Source organism: Ammodytes marinus (assembly GCF_949987685.1).
Source record: "Ammodytes marinus genome assembly, chromosome: 19".
Taxonomy (NCBI): Eukaryota; Metazoa; Chordata; class Actinopteri; order Uranoscopiformes; family Ammodytidae; genus Ammodytes; species Ammodytes marinus.
Window position 1 is genome coordinate 12,011,206 of NC_137223.1, and position 18,193 is coordinate 12,029,398.

Consider the following 18,193-nt stretch of genomic DNA (forward strand, 5'->3'; position numbering starts at 1 on the left):
CCCTTTTTTTTTGCAAGGCTAGTTCATAGGTTTCACTTTCTATCCATGAGTGGATGTAGCTTCTGCTAACAAGAGTCGTGAACATTGTTGTTTAAAAAAAATATATATATGCTGTTCTGTCATCATAACAAGTACATTATCTGATGATATTGAGAAAACAAAGCAAAGGTGGATTCCTCTCATTACTTGATATTCAAATGATCCTTAATTATCGAATGATGACAGGTCTGTTAACCCTATATTCAGAGAATTGCACGCACATCCGTTTTGGGCTTCCGTAGATGCATTGTTCACGTTGGATAAAAATGATTTGTGATTTGCAATTGGTAGTAAATGTATCTTCACTCAAGCAAGGCTATTGTTGGCTATCATTAACTGGGTAGTTCACTTAGTTCTTTTGAATTATACATTTCCATGGAATTATAGCCTTCATTTTAAATGACAAAATAAATTTCCACTCCATGTACTTTCCTTAAGTATTTCCATTTCATGCCACTTTATTCTTGTACGCAGATATATCAACATTCCTCTTGAATGTTTTACTTTTACTTTACCTTACATTTAAGTCCCTGAGTTTTTTGTTTTGGTTTGTTGCAATTTCACATTTAACACTGTTTACTCTTACATACAAGCTACTGTAGGCCAGCCAGTATCATAATAACCACCATTTATTTCTTGGTACAATGTTCAACCATGCGTGTTGTTATTTGGGTAACTTTGCATAGGAGAGAGTCACAAATATACCTTGTTGCATTTTCAGGAACTCTTCTTATGCAAAACAAAATTCTTTGCAGCGGGCATCTATGCAAAATCAGTCTGACATATGTTTCTGTCTGGCCAGAAGGTTAACTTGTTTAGTGCTGCTCTTCAGTGCTGTTCTGGGAAAGAGAAGGTAAGAATTCAAATACTTGGGTCTATTTTGGCTGATATTCCTTTACAGAAAAAGTTATTCAGAAAAATACTTGTTTTTCATCTCCTGTAGTGGTGGATGGATTTTCCTAGCCTAGACTGAATGCCATCAGAAGAACATGAAGTTGATTATTGGGGTTTTATTCGTGAGCCTTCTGTTGATATGTAAGTAGTCTCCAAGTGATAAAGCTTGATACAAACCTTAGTTCTTCGGTTGAAAAAGAAGAGTGTCTGTAACTCACTGTTTTACTCTTTTAAGGAATTGCATTTTTTAAGCATGAATAAAGAAAACTATTCAGATCAATTGTGGTTATGATAATGTTGCAAAGTGTTCTGAGAAGAATATGACAGTTTTTGATAAAATGTTAATCTGATTTGATATAGGTATTCCATGTCAAGGAAAGAGAGAATGCTGCAAAACAAAGACAGTAAATGAAAATTGTGAGCATTTCCAAAAATGTACAAGGGCGACAAATCATTTGGTTATTGTTGATAGCTTCAATGCCGTCATCAGAGCCAAAAAATATGCGAATCGTGGTGAGTCTTTACTATAATACTTGTCAGTAGATTTTGATTTATCTTATGTCAGCCTGTAGTTTATTTTATTCTTGACCATTCCTTGTTCTCTTTGCAAATGTAAGTTTGCCTAATTCAGTAAAGTTCAACAGTTGTACTTTACCTTACAGATTAAGATAAATGTATGTATTGCTAAACGTTAAAGTTTAACAAGCAATTCCCTATCTTTTTGGAGGAAGGTACGGCTTCAGTTGATAAATGAAGTCTAATCCAACAGTCCTGCACTAGATCCTACCTTCATGAAATGTTCACTTTTGTTGAAAATGTTTTAAGAGGTGTTGATTCAAGTCTATGGACACTTTAGAGGTTGTATGCTGTTAAACTGTATTGTGTTTATTTTATTTTGTCCATCACATTTATATCAACAAAGCTAAATAAGTACTACTCCTTAATATACTGTATATAAACAAAAACACACACACACACACACACACATATATATATATATATATATATATATATATATATATATATATATATATATATATTATAGTATATATGATATATACAGTATACATATATACTGTATATACACACAAATACATAGATAAATATATATAATACCTTGATAAAGGTTGTCATGTTAATTTTAACGGGAGGTATTGCTTCATCTTATGGTGTCTTTCTTTCTGTACCTTTATTAGTGAAAGCTGAGTTAAAGCAATGGTTAGGGGACGACCCAAACGCTAAGAACGGTAAGTTGCATTTAATTCCCTCCTCCCTCTCGCCACATTTCCTGTCCACTCCAATTCTTCAGCTTTCAACTGTCCATTAAAAGCAAAAATGCCCAAGAATATACATATAAAACAGCTAATAAAGTATATTTGTTGTAATTTATTGTTATTTCCCCCTTTGAATGCAAATGATTTTCCTCATTATTCCCTGTATTTTCCTTATACATACCCTATGGGGTAATGTAATGTCTTTCAAACAGTGCTATTAGGTATTTGTAATTATAATATCAACAACTATCATGTCGGGGCATTTTTTCTAGACCAAATGGCCAGTTCAAATTCTTTGTGCATCCATTGAACTACATTTGTAGATATTACATTTTGTTTAAAATACACTCTGTTTTAGGTAACTACTGTTAAGTAGGCCTAAAAGTATTAAAATTACTGTGCGAAACAAAATAAACAACATCATTTTTTCTCTAGAAAAAAAAAACGCCTGCATAGTATTTCTGAACAGAAATGAAAGTCGTGAGTACAGCTTAATTTTAATACTCCCTGGATATATATTTTTGTATCATTACAACGTCATTTCAACAAAATAAATATCTAACTGTAGCCTATATCTATTTTTGATCAACAGAACCAGGGGACAGAAAATGGCCTCAAATCACAACACGCAGTGATAACCAAACTGAACTACTGCTCATTTCAAAATGGCACATCGACCAAAATAAAGCATTGTATGTCCTGCAAGGGAACTGCACCAATGAAACTGACCACAACATAGGTATGTGTGTTTGTGTGTGTGTGTGTGTGTGTGTGGGTGTGTGTGTGTGCATGCGTGTGCGCGTGTGTGTGTGTGTGTGTGTGTGTGTGTGTGTGTGTGTGTGTGTGTGTGTGTGTGTGTGTGCGAGAGAGAGAACAGGCCCTAGTGTGATCCAAAAATTATAGATAAGACAAAAAAAATTAAAAAACAATCTAAAATAATCGATGAATTCTCTCTTATGATCCAGGTTCAAGCTGTACCTTCAATAGAAAACCCCCAGGTAAGGCATTTTTTCTTTTTTTTACAGTTCAGTCCCTTAACAATTATATGATAAAAACAGAGCTAGTGAATGTAATTTAACATTTGGTTAACAATTTGTAACAATCTACAAGTACATTTTTTTTTACCACCTCTCTTCAAGTCAGCATCATTTAGTTCACCAATTTAATAAACTCAAATGATTAATAATGTTAAAGACAAGTCTGGATGTTCTTGGCTTTGTTCATATGTCAATGTTGTGCTATATTCTGATACTGTCTCCAATAATATGGCCTTCAGGACTTTGCAAGGTGAAATGTGTGAATGCAGGGACGATATGTGAAACACCAAATGTTTATGATGAAAAATCCTGCAAGGACTCTGGTGAGTTCTCTTCAGTTAAGACAAAAATTAATGTGTAAATGTTGTCTCTATAGCTATTCAAACTTCAGCAGATAAAGTTTTTTTTTGTTGTTGATAGCAATATATTATTGCTCATCATGCAAAAAAGGTTGTATTTGTCACAAAATGCTACATGCTACTGTATATTTGTATCTTATATTTGTTCAACTGATTGGATGGGCAATGAATAACATAAAAAGAAAACATTAAAAAATCGCCTGCTGAATTAAAGATTTTCTTCTCTTGTTAAAAATGCAAGCTTAGAATAAAATGTCTCTTTCTTTCAGCTGTGGAGGTCAAAGACAAGTACATCATCAATATAACAAAGACAGTCGAAACCTGTACCAGCTGTAATAGTCCCACCAAAAAGCCAGAGAAAGTGCTTGACCAAAGTGATATTGATAAATTGGTAAATGTGACATTGGATTTTGAAGAAGGAAAAGAACTCGACCCTGCCCAGGCTGCGTAAGACTTTCTCTGTTAATTTAATAAAATAAGACATTTTTGGGAAATATGTGAGAGTAATGACTGTGTTTTAAGAGCCCTGAAAAGAAGGATGTTATTAACTAAACCATATGCCTACCTTGATTATTCAATTAATTTTGGAAAGTGAGATGAGAAGATGTGATTAGCTTTGTTTAGTGTGATGATTGAAAGCAGGGGGGGGGAGCTATCTTTCAAAAGTTTAAAAATTGGCCACTAACTAACTGAAATGCAAAAATTACAATTTGTCAGGAAAAAACTCAGTGTCAAAATATAGGCCTATAGAAATCATTTTGGCACCAAACTTCCCGTAAATCCCTCAATGTGTTTCAATTCTTTACAGATTAACAACTGCAAATCTTTACGGATTAACAACAAAAGATAAGCTGTGTTAATCAAGCTATTTTAAACTTCGGGCCATGCCAGGCTAGCTTTTCACCCTGCTTCCATTCTTTGAACTAAGCCAAGCTATGCTTAAAGCGGCTACGAGGAACTTTTAAATATATTTAAAACAGCCTAATGTTTCCTCTGATAATCATAAAATACCTTTAACAGCAAACAAGACCATCAGTGCAAAGAAAGCAGTGTTTATATAGTTATTATTAATGCCTTTGGTCTGGTTGCACACCCAGTCCGATTTTCGGCTTGTGCATGCAGGCTCTATGGTCACATATTCGTATTGGTCGCAGATTTCAGTGTAGTGCAGCAACACGATTTGAGTAGCCTATCCCTCCAGGGGCCTCATTTATAAAGGTGTGCGTAGAAACCTTCCCAAAACATTGCGTTCGCACAAAGCCAAGAATATGCTGCGCAAAAAAAAGTTGAGATTTATAAAACTGTGTGGCGCACAGTTGCACGCAATCTTCCCTTTATAATTACCCACCTGCGGTGAAATGTGCGCAGACGATCTCCACCCCGTGTCCTCCCACTTCACCTCCCAGTTTCATCCCACAATCTACCATACATGGCGAATGCTAAATAGCTCCAGAATATGATGACGCTCTTAATAAGCACGGACCTTTGACTGACATGAGGAAAAAAGGGAGGCAACCTGCCGCAAAGAAAGCGACTGGGAAGGAAGAAAGCCCGTGCCATGCGTTGCTGTAACTGCCACACAAACACACGCGCGCTGATCACATATCATGATTGGCACAGTCATTATAGTCTTTGTTAAGATGTTTTGCCCAACTTTGTACTGTATGAAATATCACGTATTAGTAAATATCACGTATTAGCTAACCTGTAGGACTTTATAGGCCTATATAAAATGTGTTGTGAGAAGTGAAATAATAGTCTATTCCAAAGCATTGTTTCCCTTCCGTGAGATCAACACATTTCCAACAACGTTAGATTATAGTTTAAACTTCCAGGGTGAATTGTTATGGGAAAGAGATGCATAAAATAATTTGCTAAATTAATAACATGATTTTATCTAACGAAATATATAGTTTTAATTAATATGTTTGGCCTCCCTTAACTTTGTACAAAACTACTTTTTACACACAGCCTAAAATAAAGACTATTTGCTCTCCCGCTGGCCACTCACGGACACACCTCCCGACGTATATGATATTATTATAGAGTAGAACTATATAAGATTCAATTTAAAAATATATAACCAAAACATGTATAGACCTACTTGATAAGTAAATCAACCTACATCATTACTGCATGCCATAAACAACAATAGCCTATATTCGCAACAATATGGTACGCACATATAATTGATTAAATATATTGGGTGCCATGCATTTCACAAGGATGTGTGTGTTTTTCCGATGACAGAGCTTTATTTCGTGGTGTTGCCATTGAGTGTCGCTGATTCCCCGAGTCAGCAAAACCTTGCGTGAGCTCTACGCATGGTCAAAAGTTTGTTTGGGAATACGCACACTTCTCCGCAAAGAATTCTTTTATAAATACGACCGTTTTGCCACCGCACATTTGACCGCACATTTCTGCCGTCTACGCAAGGTTTTTGTGCGTAGAAAGCTTTATAAATGAGGCCCCAGGTAAGGGAAGGGGAGCCTTGTTTGAGACAGTTATTTGTTGTCATAATGCCTGATAATGGGGCAGAACCATCAAAGAATAAAGAAAATGTATACATCTGGCGTCGTAAAAATACTACCGCTTTTGTCCAAAGGGGCCGCCAGCCGCCAAAGTTCCTCGTAGCCACTTTAACACAGCATAAGGTTGTTTCAAATGTTTACCACTGTAATGTAGCCTCATATACAGTGTCGTGCGAAAGTTTGTGAACCCCTTGAGCCTTTTGGAATTTTATTTATGTTAACCATTATTAATTCATTTTTTTCAATACCAGTATTTTTTATATGAAATAACAGATGTTTGTTTATCAATTCAACATTTTTCTTTTCCAGAAATCAATTGTTAAAATAGATAAAACAAATTATTTGACAAATGTTGTATGTGCAAAAGTTTGTGAACCCTAAGCTGCATTGCTTAAATCGAGCAAGGTAAACACATTCAGGTCCAAATTGATTGATGAAATAGACCAATGTAATGAGAGATCTTTAGGGAAGAAATTGGGCGCCACTAGATAAAACACGGATAAAACCAGGTCAGTTTAGGCCCACCAAACTGAACCCATACAGGTCAGACATGCTAAAAGGGAAAAAAATCTCAGAAGATCTCAGGAATAGAGTTGTGATGCTGCACATTTGTCTGGGGACAGCTATAAATTAATTCAAAAAAAGTTTGAGCTCCATCGGTCCACCGTGAGGCAAATCATCTACAAATGGAGAGCTTTAAGAGTGACTGAACATCTGCCTAGAAGTAGACTTCCTTCAAAAATATCTTCAAGCGCCACAAGAAAAGTATTTTTTTAGTTAAAAGCCAACCCACACATTACATCTAGTGATTTGCAGACCTCTCTTGCAACATCTGGGACAGATGTGCATGGTTCCACAATAAGAAGAAAACTCAGGCAACATGGCTTTCAACGGAGGGTTGCTGAAGAAGCCTCTGCTCTAAAAAAAGAACAAAACTGCTTGTCACAGCTTTGCCAGAGAGCAGGTGGAGATACCTGAAGTCTTATTCTGTGGACAGATTAGTCCAAAATTGATCTGTTTGGTCATAACCAAAACCGCCATGTTTGGGCAAAAACGCAACTCTGCCTACCACCAACAGAACCTTCTCCCAAGTGAAGAATGGTGATGGCAAATGGTCTGCAAATCTCCAGATGTAATGTGTGGGTTGGCTTTTACCTGAAAAATCCCTTTTCTTGTGGTGCTTGAAGATATTTTTGAAGGAAGTCCACTTCTAGGCAGATGTTAAGTCACTCTTAAAGCTCTCCATTTGTAGATGATTTGACTCACGGTGGGCCGATGGAGCTCAAACTTTTTTATACGAATGTATAGCTGTCCCCAGACAAATGTGCAACATCAAAACTCTATTCCTGAGATCCTCTGAGATTGTTTCCCCTTTGAGCATGTCTGACCTGTATGGGTTCAGTTTGGTGGGCCTAAACTGACCTGGTTTTATCTTTGTTTTATCTAGTGGCGCCCAATTTCTTCCCTAAAGATCTCTCACTACATTGGTCTATTTCATCAATCAGTTTGGCCCACCTGATTGTGTTTACCTTGCTCGATTTAAGCAATGCAGCTTAGGGTTCACAAACTTTTGCACATACAACATTTGTCAAATAATTTGTTTTATCTATTTTAACAATTGATTTCTGGAAAAGAAAAATGTTGAATTGATAAACAAACATCTGTTATTTCATATAAAAAATACTGGTATTGAAAAAAATGAATTAATAATGGTTAACATAAATAAAATTCCAAAAGGCTCAAGGGGTTCACAAACTTTCGCACGACACTGTATATTTAGGTTTTAAGTGATTTATTCTTTAAATAAATATTTTTAACATATTGCTACTGTAAGGTTTGAATTATTCCTTCTTCTGTCAACAGTGGACTCATGAACGTAATGGACGACATCGCCAGCTCAATGAACGGTTCTTCAGCTGCATTGACTCTGGGGGAAGGCGTCACCGGTATCTTAGTGCGGGAGACTAACCCAGAGGATGTCAACGAAGTGTCCTTTGCTTATGGGTCTCAGAATGACAGCATGAGTGTGGGTGCATTCATTTCATTTGACCTTTCATAAATGTGTGTGTCGACACAATCATTTTTTTCAAGAGTTTGGAAAATAGGCTACTACTAATCGCTATTGAGTGCATTAAGTGTGGGGAGCTACAATCAGGGCGTGTTTAGCCTAGCAGCATAGCATACGGAATGGAGGCGGGGGTATGGCATGGAGTACAGGAGTAGAGTGACCAGACATCCCGTTTTGTTCCCAGTTTAATTCCGAACAAATATAAAACACTAAAATGTTCAGATTTTTAACCTTCACTACCAAATGGTCCTAGTTTTCTTCACATTAAAAAGACTAATTATAACATTATGCTGGTTTTCCGTACTTGCAGACCATCTACCATTCTACCATTCTGTCCCAAAAGTTTTTACCTAGCCCGCTATAGGGCTATACGTCATAGGATGGTAGAGAAAAGAGGGGCCTACCAGTAACCATGAGGTCGCTGGTGCCGAACATCGTGTCCTTGAGCAAAGCACTTCACCCCAGCACTGCTCCAGGAATGCTCTACTGTGCACATGTGAGAGGACCTCCTCTGGAGTGTGGTGTCTTGAGAGGGGAAATTCAAAAAGACAAATTGCAATGAAGCAACTTAACTTAATAGACCTTTTCTGCTATAAGTAAGCTAGCGGTCTAACTGTCATGCACAAGAGATGGTCAGATTTTTCTGAAGAGGCTTACTGCATCCTTTGTAAAGTACAACAAGACTTTGTGGCGTCCATGGTGCTGGAAGGTGTGATTGGTAGGCGTGCTAACCTATAGCGCCAAAATAACTGGACTTTGAAAACACACACTATACGCTCTTTCCTGCAGATCATAGAAAACAAAGATGATGCGGCTCCATTTTCAAGATCTGTGACAGTGCCAAAAGAAGCGTTTGACAAAGCTGTCAGTTTGAACGTCAGTATACCATTTGCAGCTATGTTTCGATTCTTGAATATGGCCAAGGTAAGAAAAAATATCTCAGTTTAACGTCACTTTAAATGATAATGTAGTTGCACCTTACATACTGTAGTTGTTACATTTTTCAGGATGAGTTGAACAGCACCATTTTGGGTGATGAAGTTATGGCAGTTGAAATGGGGACCAATATCACCGATCTCACAGACAAAATATCGATCAACTTTCGGCAAATGAAATACGTAAGTAAAAAACGTAGTAAAAGTTGCTTTGAGGAACTTTCAGTTTGTGTTAATTCTAGCGACCCCTTTGGACAGAAGCGGTAGTGTTTTTACGACGCCAGCTGTTGTTCCTGGGTGAGCATACCCGGAAAAAGATTTTTTTTTTTTAAATCAAATGAAAATTTTTAATTTAAATGCATTATTTTCACTGATGGTCTCGTTTGCTGTTTCATGTAATTTCTGATCATCAGAGGAAAAATTTGACTGTTTCAGAAATATTTAAAAGTTCCTCGTAGCTACTTTAATAATCGAATGTGTATTGTCTTTGTGTTTTTTTAATGCAGTTCTGTCGTTTTGTTTACAGAAAGGAATTCCATCTTGTCGATCATGGAACGGTGAAGGTACTTTTAGCTATTTATTCATTTGTTCACATGTGGATGTAAGTTATTGCTAACAGAAATTAAAAGGTTTCGGAAAAGTCTACACAGCCTATGAGTGACGGTTTGGTCTGATTCTCTATCATTTATTTCTCATTTAATGTGTAAATGTATTTCAAAAAGGTGGGTCAAGTGTAAGCACAAATGTAATTGATTAAATGAACGATGGCTTTTTATATGACCCAAAGTGCAGAGATTGGCTCATGTGAGGACATTTTGTTTTCAGTGTGTCCTTGTGGTTTGTATAACGTTTTAATTCAGAACTACCTTAATTTAATATTAGTGTATTTTTCATGTTTGAAATAATTTTATTAGGGGGAAAAACAATCTGAAATTCTCTTTTGGAGTAAAACACATCTCACCAGATAAACTCTAAATGTGGCATTGGGCCAAACGGACCATGCATGTTCAGCTCTGCACTGTTTGCAAACTCTGTTTTCCAGGAGCCCGACCAAATTGGACTGATGACGGATGTGAGACAATAACGGAAGGAGACAACATTACATGCCAGTGTTCCCATTTGACATTTTTTGCTATCTTAATGGTTTGTCTTCCCTCTTACGTAATATTTGTCATGATTTAATAACCATCATTCTTTAGATTTGTAAAGAATAATGCCAAGTGTTTAATTTTTGCCCTTTGCAGGCTCCTCCTAATGAAACCATTTCTAGCTCTGATCTGAAATCCCTAACCATCATCACACAAGCTGGCTGTGGGCTGTCCATGGTCTTCCTCGGTGTTGTTCTCTTCATGCACTTCCTTATGAGGTAAATAACAGAGTTTTCTCTCGATAATTAGTTTCAGTTTAAAAAGTTATTCTCAAGAAACCGCCAGGATATGATGGTCATGCAGAATAAAGTACTGTTTTCAAAAAAGGAAAGTCTGAACGTTGTTTTAAAGACATCTTCATACAAGTAGTAATAACATTCCCGTGCAGAATTTCTGAATGTATTAAGCAATTTATTTTTGTTGGCCTAAAATAAGTCAGATTTAAAATATATTGAGTCTACTACTGGACTTGGACAAATTTATATCCACCATGCTTAACTGCATATAACTAAAAATACTGAAGTGATGGAGAAAAATGAGTCTTGAGGTGATCTGAATTAATGCTAAGAGGAAGAAATATTTGGTATCAATCACAATAAGTCCGAATAAATATCCATTCACCATTATCACCACGACACAAATTAACCTAATTCTTAATATTCATAAAGTAAGAAAAACAAGCGCCAACAAGTGTAATATGATAGTATAAAATATTGAGACACCATACAAGTAAACCTTAAACAAATCTTGAGTTGATAGCTGTGCTGTTCCAGAGCTATTTATGTGGAGAACACTTATGGAAATAAGCCGGCTACCCAGAACAGCATGGTACAGTAGGTATAATAGTCAAAACATCAGCGGTAGGAAAATTAGACTGTTGAATAGTAGCTTCATTGTTGGATGGCCATGGAAACCAATTTGAATGTATCTTACAAATGTTTTATTTAAAAAAATACAGGACAACATTTGCATCTGTATCTCTCTCTCTCTCTCTCTCTCTCTCTCTCTCTATATATATATATATATATATATATATATATATATATATATATATATCACAATTTAGGCACAAGGCAACAATTTCAAGAAGCTTGTTTTTGTTTTGACAAACAATCCCAAAATCAAAAGCCATTTAATTTATTATAATGAAAAAAAACATCACAGTGAATAATTGGGATTATTTCTAGTTATATTAATGTACAAGTGATTTAAATAACTTTCTTAATTGTCAAATATAATTTGTCCAAAATATATATAACTTCTGTAGGCTACAGCAGACTCGGTTCATAAAATGGATGATTTTCTTTTTTAAGTCGGCAATTCAAGGTATGGCAACCCAAAAGAAACCTATAAGAACATTTTTGACCTCTCTTCTCATCTGTCCACGCAGGAGGACCAAGGCCAGTATTGCCACAAGGATTCTCATTCACCTGGTGGGGGCCATGTTCCTGCTCAACCTCAGCTTCCTGGTCAACAACGCTGTGGCAAATCTCAAGAGCGCTGTGGGTTGCCAGATCATGGCGGCTCTCATGCACTACTTCATGTTGTCCACTTTCACTTGGTTTGCCGTGCAGGCCCTCCACATCTGCCTGCAGCTGCACATGACGGGCAAAATTACCATCAGTCGCTACCTGCTCAAAGTCTCTGTCATCAGTTGGGGTGTGTGCACATAATTATTTTACTTTTGGTCAAAGTCAGTAAATATGTCCTCACGATCCGCTACCTGTCTTTACTGTGTGTATGCTGAAAAAAAATCTGGTGTTAATACACAGCCTAGGCTCTGCAAACGGGTATGTAAACAAAGGGTATGTTAACAAAGCACTGTAGTTAACGACATACTGCACAAGTTTACAGAGCCTAGGATGTGCATTATTTAACTGGAATTTCTTTCAGCGCGCTCTCACACTACGGGCAAGGTAGCAGTTCCTGAGAAAGATATTCACTGACTTTGACAAAAAGTGATTTGGACAGCGAGCATTCTCCAGAATCGCTGAGTAGCCTACACCTTTAATTGTTCTTCTTTTTCTTCTTCTCATTTTCCAGTACTGCCAAGCGTCGTTGTGATGGTCATTGGCATCGTTGGAAAATACGGTGAACAAATCATCTACACGAGTGACTCTGATGAAACTGTTTCCATGTGAGTCTGAGAAATTGTTTTGAAGTCTGTGGATCATATTTTCAATGCACATAATCATTAAATAGAGCAATGTCTTTACATGTTTTTTTTCTGTTCCAAGGTGCTGGATAACAGACAGTAACGTCCACTACGTCGTCAACATAGGCTACTACTCGTTGGTCTTCCTGGTCACCTTCACCACCTTCATCATCATACTGTCCTGGCTCTTTTGTCTCAAGAGAAATAAACCGACCAAAGTGCAAAACGACAAGAGCGGCAAAAGCATTGTCACCATCATGGGGCTGTGTTGCATGCTGGGTATCTCCTGGGGCTTTGCCTTCTTCGCCTACGGTGTCCTCCAGATCCCGGCCTACTACATTTTCACGGTCCTCAATTCTTTCCAAGGTACACACACAACTGTCTGTGACTGACAAGCCTGGATGTGATCGAGATCGAGTGGTTCTAAATAGTCTTTAAGAGTTATGATGGTTGGATGACAATGAAAATAAAACTAATACTACATGAGCAATGAGTGTAAAGTAGGAAAAATGTAAATAACAATTTGTGGGTTCAATTTGTCCTTAGCAGTGACCATCTTCTTAAAAATTACTTATGTTGCTCTATGTCTGCTGGATCCGTAAATTGGAAACTGCTTATTTCACTGCAGTAGTTACTTTCTGTGCTAGTTAAAATATTTTAATTAGTTTTATTGTTGAAGGGTCAGTTTTTGTGAGATCTTTCTATTCACTAATGATATAAATAAAATAATAAGCAACTCTTAATTCATTTATATTGACTTGAAGAGTTATGATGGAAGGATGAAAATAAACTGCTACATGAACAATCCCTGAGTGTAAGAATGACCTATGTTACATTTTGTGTGCTCAACTTGTCCTTGGTGGCCTAGTGACCATCTTTTTTATGCCCGGCAGGTTTCTTCCTGTTCATCTACTACTACAACACCAGCCACTCAGGAGAGGAACACAATGGCGTTGGTAGCAACAGCAGTAACAGCAGCAGCACCACTAGCACTACTAGCACCACCATCCTGGACAAGTTTGAAAACCCCTACAGGAACAGTCCAGCCAAAAAGTAAATGCATGAAAGGCAAAGGTGGATTCAGGACCGTTAAACAGGTCATGTACTGATGATTATACATAGTCATAGGTATCTTAACAGTTATATATTCATTGATAGTTATAAGTGTACACATAAATCCTTGTAATACTACACTGTTTAGTTGATCGTAGTACCATGTGTGTGGTTTTGCAGTATATGATGTTTTTAAAGGTGCCAATCAAACGTTGACAATTATTCTATATTTTTTTATGTAAAAGCTGCAATATATACATACATATATATATATTCACACACACATTTTAAAAAGTTAAAGCTTTTGAAAGATTAAATATTTGATACTGAAAATACAGTCTCTGGACCCTCTGCTCCTCAACTTATATTTAATATTTTTAATTGTGGATACACTATAACAAAAAAAAATCACCTGGGTTATTGAAAGGCGGGGAATTGGCTAAAATATAAAACACCCTTGCAGTTTGTAAAAGCAATTTTTTAAATATTTGTGTGAAATTTAAAAGGACACAGAAAAGGCACTTTAGGGAATAAGAATCCTTTATTTAGTTTCAGTCACGCTAACATAAAAAAACATGTTTCATTGCATACATATACACACTTATTTAAACTCATATTATATTGGGATATTATTAAACATTTTCAAGACAAGAGAGCTTCTGCTTCCTTCAGAGCTTTTTCCATTTCAGCCGCCTGCTGCGAAAAGTTCTCCCTCTCCTGAATCATGTGGTCGCGGGATTTAGCCAGTTCCGTCATTGTTGTTTGTATTTCCTGTAAGCGTGTAAAACAAGAATGGACAAAAAATATTCAAAAATAACCTCAAACCATCACTTAAAGGTGCACTGTGTAACTTTGGGTGTGAAATTAATATGTTCTCAAGTATATTCTCAGAACCGAATAAATAAACTTTCCTCACAGGAATCCCTGGAACACGGTTTGAAGTAAGAAAGCTACCTGAAAAGTAACTGTATCACTGTTGTTTACAAACATATTTTTAGTCTTGTGTTTGTTTCCAGGTGCCCTTAAAATATTTATAGTGATATCATTGTTCAATACTAAGAATTACATGTAGATTAAATATGTTCTGTAAATTAACTGCAGACTCTGCTAAAGTAAACAAATTCCCCTCCCCCTGAAACGGCATAGTGCACCTTTAAATCAACTGTAACAGAGAGCAAAGTTATGCACTGCTAAATAACAACATTTCCGGCAAGTGTGACTCACCTCCAGCCGAGCACGTTGCAGTGATGCAGTGTCTCTGAACGCCTGTAATTCATGCAGCAGGTCTGTGGAGACACTCTGAAAAACAGACAATGAAGTTATGATTACAAGATGACACTAGTGCCTGTAATAAGCCTGTACACCTTTAGATAGAAAGAGGAATACAATATTGACCACTGGTGGGAAATTGGCGTTGTAGCAGCAAATAAAATCACAAGATATAAAAATGTATACAAAAATTAAAAATGTGCATTGTCTATTACCACTGAATAAAACACTCTTCTATACGGATACAGAAGGGAGTTATTGTATAAAGCTATTGCAGGTGGCAGGAATGTATAGTATTTTTGTGTAGGATAAGTTTAATGTACACTTGAACTATTTTAAAACATTTGTTTTTGTTATTTCTTTATTTAAGTGATAAGTGCATGGATCTACAGTAATTGAATCTAGTTTGCCGTTGTATGAGTTTGATTTTAAGTTTGATGAAGCATGACAAATAAACACAAGTGAAATAAAATGTTTGTGTACCATAACTTCTTTTCTTTGTTCTTCATTCTGTCGTGCACCATCTCCGACCCTTTCTCCTAAAACTAAGATTCATAGAGACATCATTATTGTTGATGTTATTCTCCATAAAGAACAGACAGAAATTACAGCTTGCAATAAAACAAAAACAAAAACACAGTTGGGGACAGATATTCACCTGGGTCTATTTGGGCTGCGACTAGGAGAACGTGACAATCCTTCAGGTTTTTCTGTACATCTGCATTCTCCTTTTCAAGGTCAGTGAACTGCAGCTCCAATTCAGCTACTCTTTGCTGCAAAATAAGCACAAGGACTTCAGCAAAGCAACACTTACAACATTTGAAAAGGAAATAAACACTACAATTGCCGCTGACAACAGACAAACGTTTTACCAGGAGCCTGACAGAAAAAAAATATGTGTTCTTAGTTCTGTCATTAAAGTGGCTCTCTTCACCTGTGTCTCTGTGAGGTTTTTCTGCAGCTCCTCATTGGTCTCCATCAAATGCTGATTTTGCTCCTTTAGCTCAGCCTGTTGCCCATACCTGGTGGAGACCCTGTGGAAAGGTGCAACATGAAGTTAAACATGAAGTTGCGAGGAAAATAAACTGAAGCCCACTGAATGTTCTCCATATGCAACATAATGTAGGACTTACGCTTTGTGAGATTTAGCAGGAACAATTTTTCTGGAAGACAAAAACGTGAAACATTGTTTGAAAAGCAATAGCAATGAAGCAATCATTGGTTAGCACTGATTAGTTCACACACTACTGTAGTGTTTCCTGATGATTTTCCAACAAAGAATTAGGTTTTTTACACTTTGTATTTCATTCTTGAGTTTTGGCTCCTTTTTATTTTGTTTGTTTGTTGGTATCCTGTATTAAACCATCAGCAGAAAATATAGAAAAATGCATAAGATTTCAAGCTATTTACTGGAACTGTCCGTATATATGATTTGATGGGTACAATGACCAAATTTCAAAAAGTGCGACGGCAAAATTGACAACTACTTCACAAGGTTTTCAAAGGGAATACTTAAAGAATTAAAATGAAAAAAAAACATGAAGATAAATTAACAACTACACTATCAAAAACCCCTGTCAGATAAGTTAAAAAAATAATTAGAACAGGACACATCTATGTATGGGTCTGTATGTTAATGCAGCAGCAACGTTAAAGAAACAACAGCATAATTTCAGTCCAATTGAAAGTGGTAAAAAGGAACCTACAGTAATTAAATCAGACGACTGTGAGGTCAGTCTGATATGTAAATTGCAGTCATTGGATAAGTCCCATCTATAGTTGATTTCCAATGTCTTACCTTGGTACATTTTCTTTTTGAGGTTTTAGGATGACATCTGATGTTTTGGTAGCAGTTGCTGTGTCTTTGGATTCAATTGTATGTCCCCTTTTCTTTGTTTCAGCCTGTGAATGAATACCTGAAAAACAAATTCAATTGTTTGTAACACGCCTCCTCTGTTTGACTACATGAAATTAAAATACAAAAACAGACACAGCTCACCTTTTGGGATTTTTGAAGACATTGCTCTATCTTTCTGCAAGGATAACAATGTCAGCAATGATGAGAGCACCTGTATGTGTAGACACAACATTGATTTCCTCATTATCCACGTTTAGCCTGGACATATCTGTTTAACTTTACTTTAACTAGATATTCTGTTTAAAAACTCAATGTGCTCATATCAAAATAGTCAATAGCTAAGTTATCAATTACCAGGCTATATGCGTAGCGTAGTTGCTAAACTGCTGAACATAACAAAAATGGACAGTAATGGAGTTAGGTTCGATTTTCCCAAAACAACGATCAGAAAAGCACATTACAAGCGTATACTTAGCTTAGCTCGGGTGCAAGGTAAGCGTTCAACACCTCTAAAACATAATAGTATGTGTGATATGGTTCAATAACACAAAAACGATGCCTACCTACCTTTAAGAAAACGTTAATATTGAGATTTGTCAAAAACGGAGCCGCAAGAATTCAAAATGTCCCGCCCTCAATGGTTGATTCCGGGTTCTTTACGTTATTTCCGGTATACATTTTAAACAACTTTTTGCTGTTTTTGGAATTCGGAGGTTTGGTTTTTCTTATTTCAATCGATAAAAACGATATAAAAAAGGCAATACTCCATTGAAAAGTGTAGTCAATTTAACAGCAGTAAGATTTAAACAAGACTGTCGTATTGCGCATGCGCGTAGGCGGCTAAATTCAAAACTGAAGACGTTAGCTGCAGTTTGTTGATCCGCACATCTAAAAATCCAAATTTAGGGAAATGAAAGCTATTTAAAAGTTAGTCAGTAATACACAACCGTGTCTGCTGTAAAAAGGGAGAAATTATCTCAAAACATCTTCAAGGTAATGTATAAATGATGTTGAGTTCATTTAGTTATATTGTGAATCTGGCAAGCGACCACAAATGTTAGCGATAAATGCACCGAGGGGAGCACATTTGCTTGCTACCAGAGGTTATTATAATTCGTTTGTTTCTATAATGATTTAAGACTATGTGAGCTCATTGCATTTGGGCTTACATGTTATTTTGCGGTGGAATAGGGAGTTTATGTTGACATTACAGTTAATTTCCTTATTGGTTGATGTTTTAGCTATGCGTCGATGGGATAATGTATTGCAATAAATAACCTTTGTGCTTGTATTAACATTGAAAAGGTCTTAATTTGCATTCATAATTGTCTTTAAAAAGTATGACACATTCTTATATACAACTCTTTGAAACCCTGAAGCCACAGAAAATGCTGCACAGTCTTGATGTTGGAAGTTAAAACCCTAAACTATTGTGCTGAAAATATGACTTAACATTGCCATAATCACTGATATCATCGAGGCCATTTCATTTTTCACACAAAAGTACAGTACGGGAGTCATGTCAATGCTCTGGCAAACATTTGACAATCATGCAGGGTGATGATAGAAAGTC

The 18,193-nt window shown here is 36.4% G+C and overlaps 2 protein-coding genes across 2 annotated transcripts; one reads left to right on the plus strand and one right to left on the minus strand.

Annotated features, from left to right (window-relative positions):
- The first annotated feature begins 1,322 nt into the window (after positions 1-1,322).
- LOC307265836 (adhesion G-protein coupled receptor G2-like) lies at positions 1,323-13,518 on the plus strand. The gene is made up of 17 exons (XM_080047649.1): positions 1,323-1,446; positions 2,130-2,180; positions 2,643-2,687; positions 2,800-2,946; positions 3,173-3,205; positions 3,484-3,567; positions 3,873-4,050; positions 7,998-8,160; positions 8,992-9,126; positions 9,210-9,320; positions 9,664-9,700; positions 10,180-10,280; positions 10,382-10,503; positions 11,676-11,944; positions 12,329-12,422; positions 12,523-12,806; positions 13,334-13,518. Exons 8-17 carry the CDS (start codon positions 8,005-8,007, stop codon positions 13,495-13,497), a joined length of 1,473 nt encoding a protein of 490 aa, XP_079903775.1. The 5' UTR covers positions 1,323-1,446; positions 2,130-2,180; positions 2,643-2,687; positions 2,800-2,946; positions 3,173-3,205; positions 3,484-3,567; positions 3,873-4,050; positions 7,998-8,004; the 3' UTR covers positions 13,498-13,518.
- Positions 13,519-13,533: 15 nt separating this feature from the next.
- Positions 13,534-17,251, minus strand: knstrn (kinetochore localized astrin (SPAG5) binding protein). The gene is made up of 9 exons (XM_080047650.1): positions 17,188-17,251; positions 16,762-16,831; positions 16,561-16,678; positions 15,896-15,925; positions 15,697-15,796; positions 15,421-15,535; positions 15,246-15,307; positions 14,718-14,792; positions 13,534-14,264 (listed from the first exon to the last, which is right to left on the minus strand). Exons 2-9 carry the CDS (start codon positions 16,781-16,783, stop codon positions 14,136-14,138), a joined length of 651 nt encoding a protein of 216 aa, XP_079903776.1. The 5' UTR covers positions 16,784-16,831; positions 17,188-17,251; the 3' UTR covers positions 13,534-14,135.
- Positions 17,252-18,193: the final 942 nt, after the last annotated feature.

What these genes read in the sequence shown, in the direction of transcription:
- LOC307265836 (XM_080047649.1), top strand. Translation starts at nt 8,005, where the DNA reads ATGAACGTAATGGACGACATCGCCAGCTCAATGAACGGTTCTTCAGCT. An exon ending in GATTCTTGAATATGGCCAAG is followed by an intron (nt 9,127 to 9,209) that starts GTAAGAAAAAAT and finishes TACATTTTTCAG; the next exon opens with GATGAGTTGAACAGCACCAT. An exon ending in TCGATCATGGAACGGTGAAG is followed by an intron (nt 9,701 to 10,179) that starts GTACTTTTAGCT and finishes TCTGTTTTCCAG; the next exon opens with GAGCCCGACCAAATTGGACT.
- knstrn (XM_080047650.1), bottom strand. Translation starts at nt 16,783, where the DNA reads ATGTCTTCAAAAATCCCAAAAG. An exon ending in GTCTTCAAAAATCCCAAAAG is followed by an intron (nt 16,679 to 16,761) that starts GTGAGCTGTGTC and finishes TTTGTTTTTCAG; the next exon opens with GTATTCATTCACAGGCTGAA. An exon ending in AAAACCTCACAGAGACACAG is followed by an intron (nt 15,536 to 15,696) that starts GTGAAGAGAGCC and finishes CTTATTTTGCAG; the next exon opens with CAAAGAGTAGCTGAATTGGA.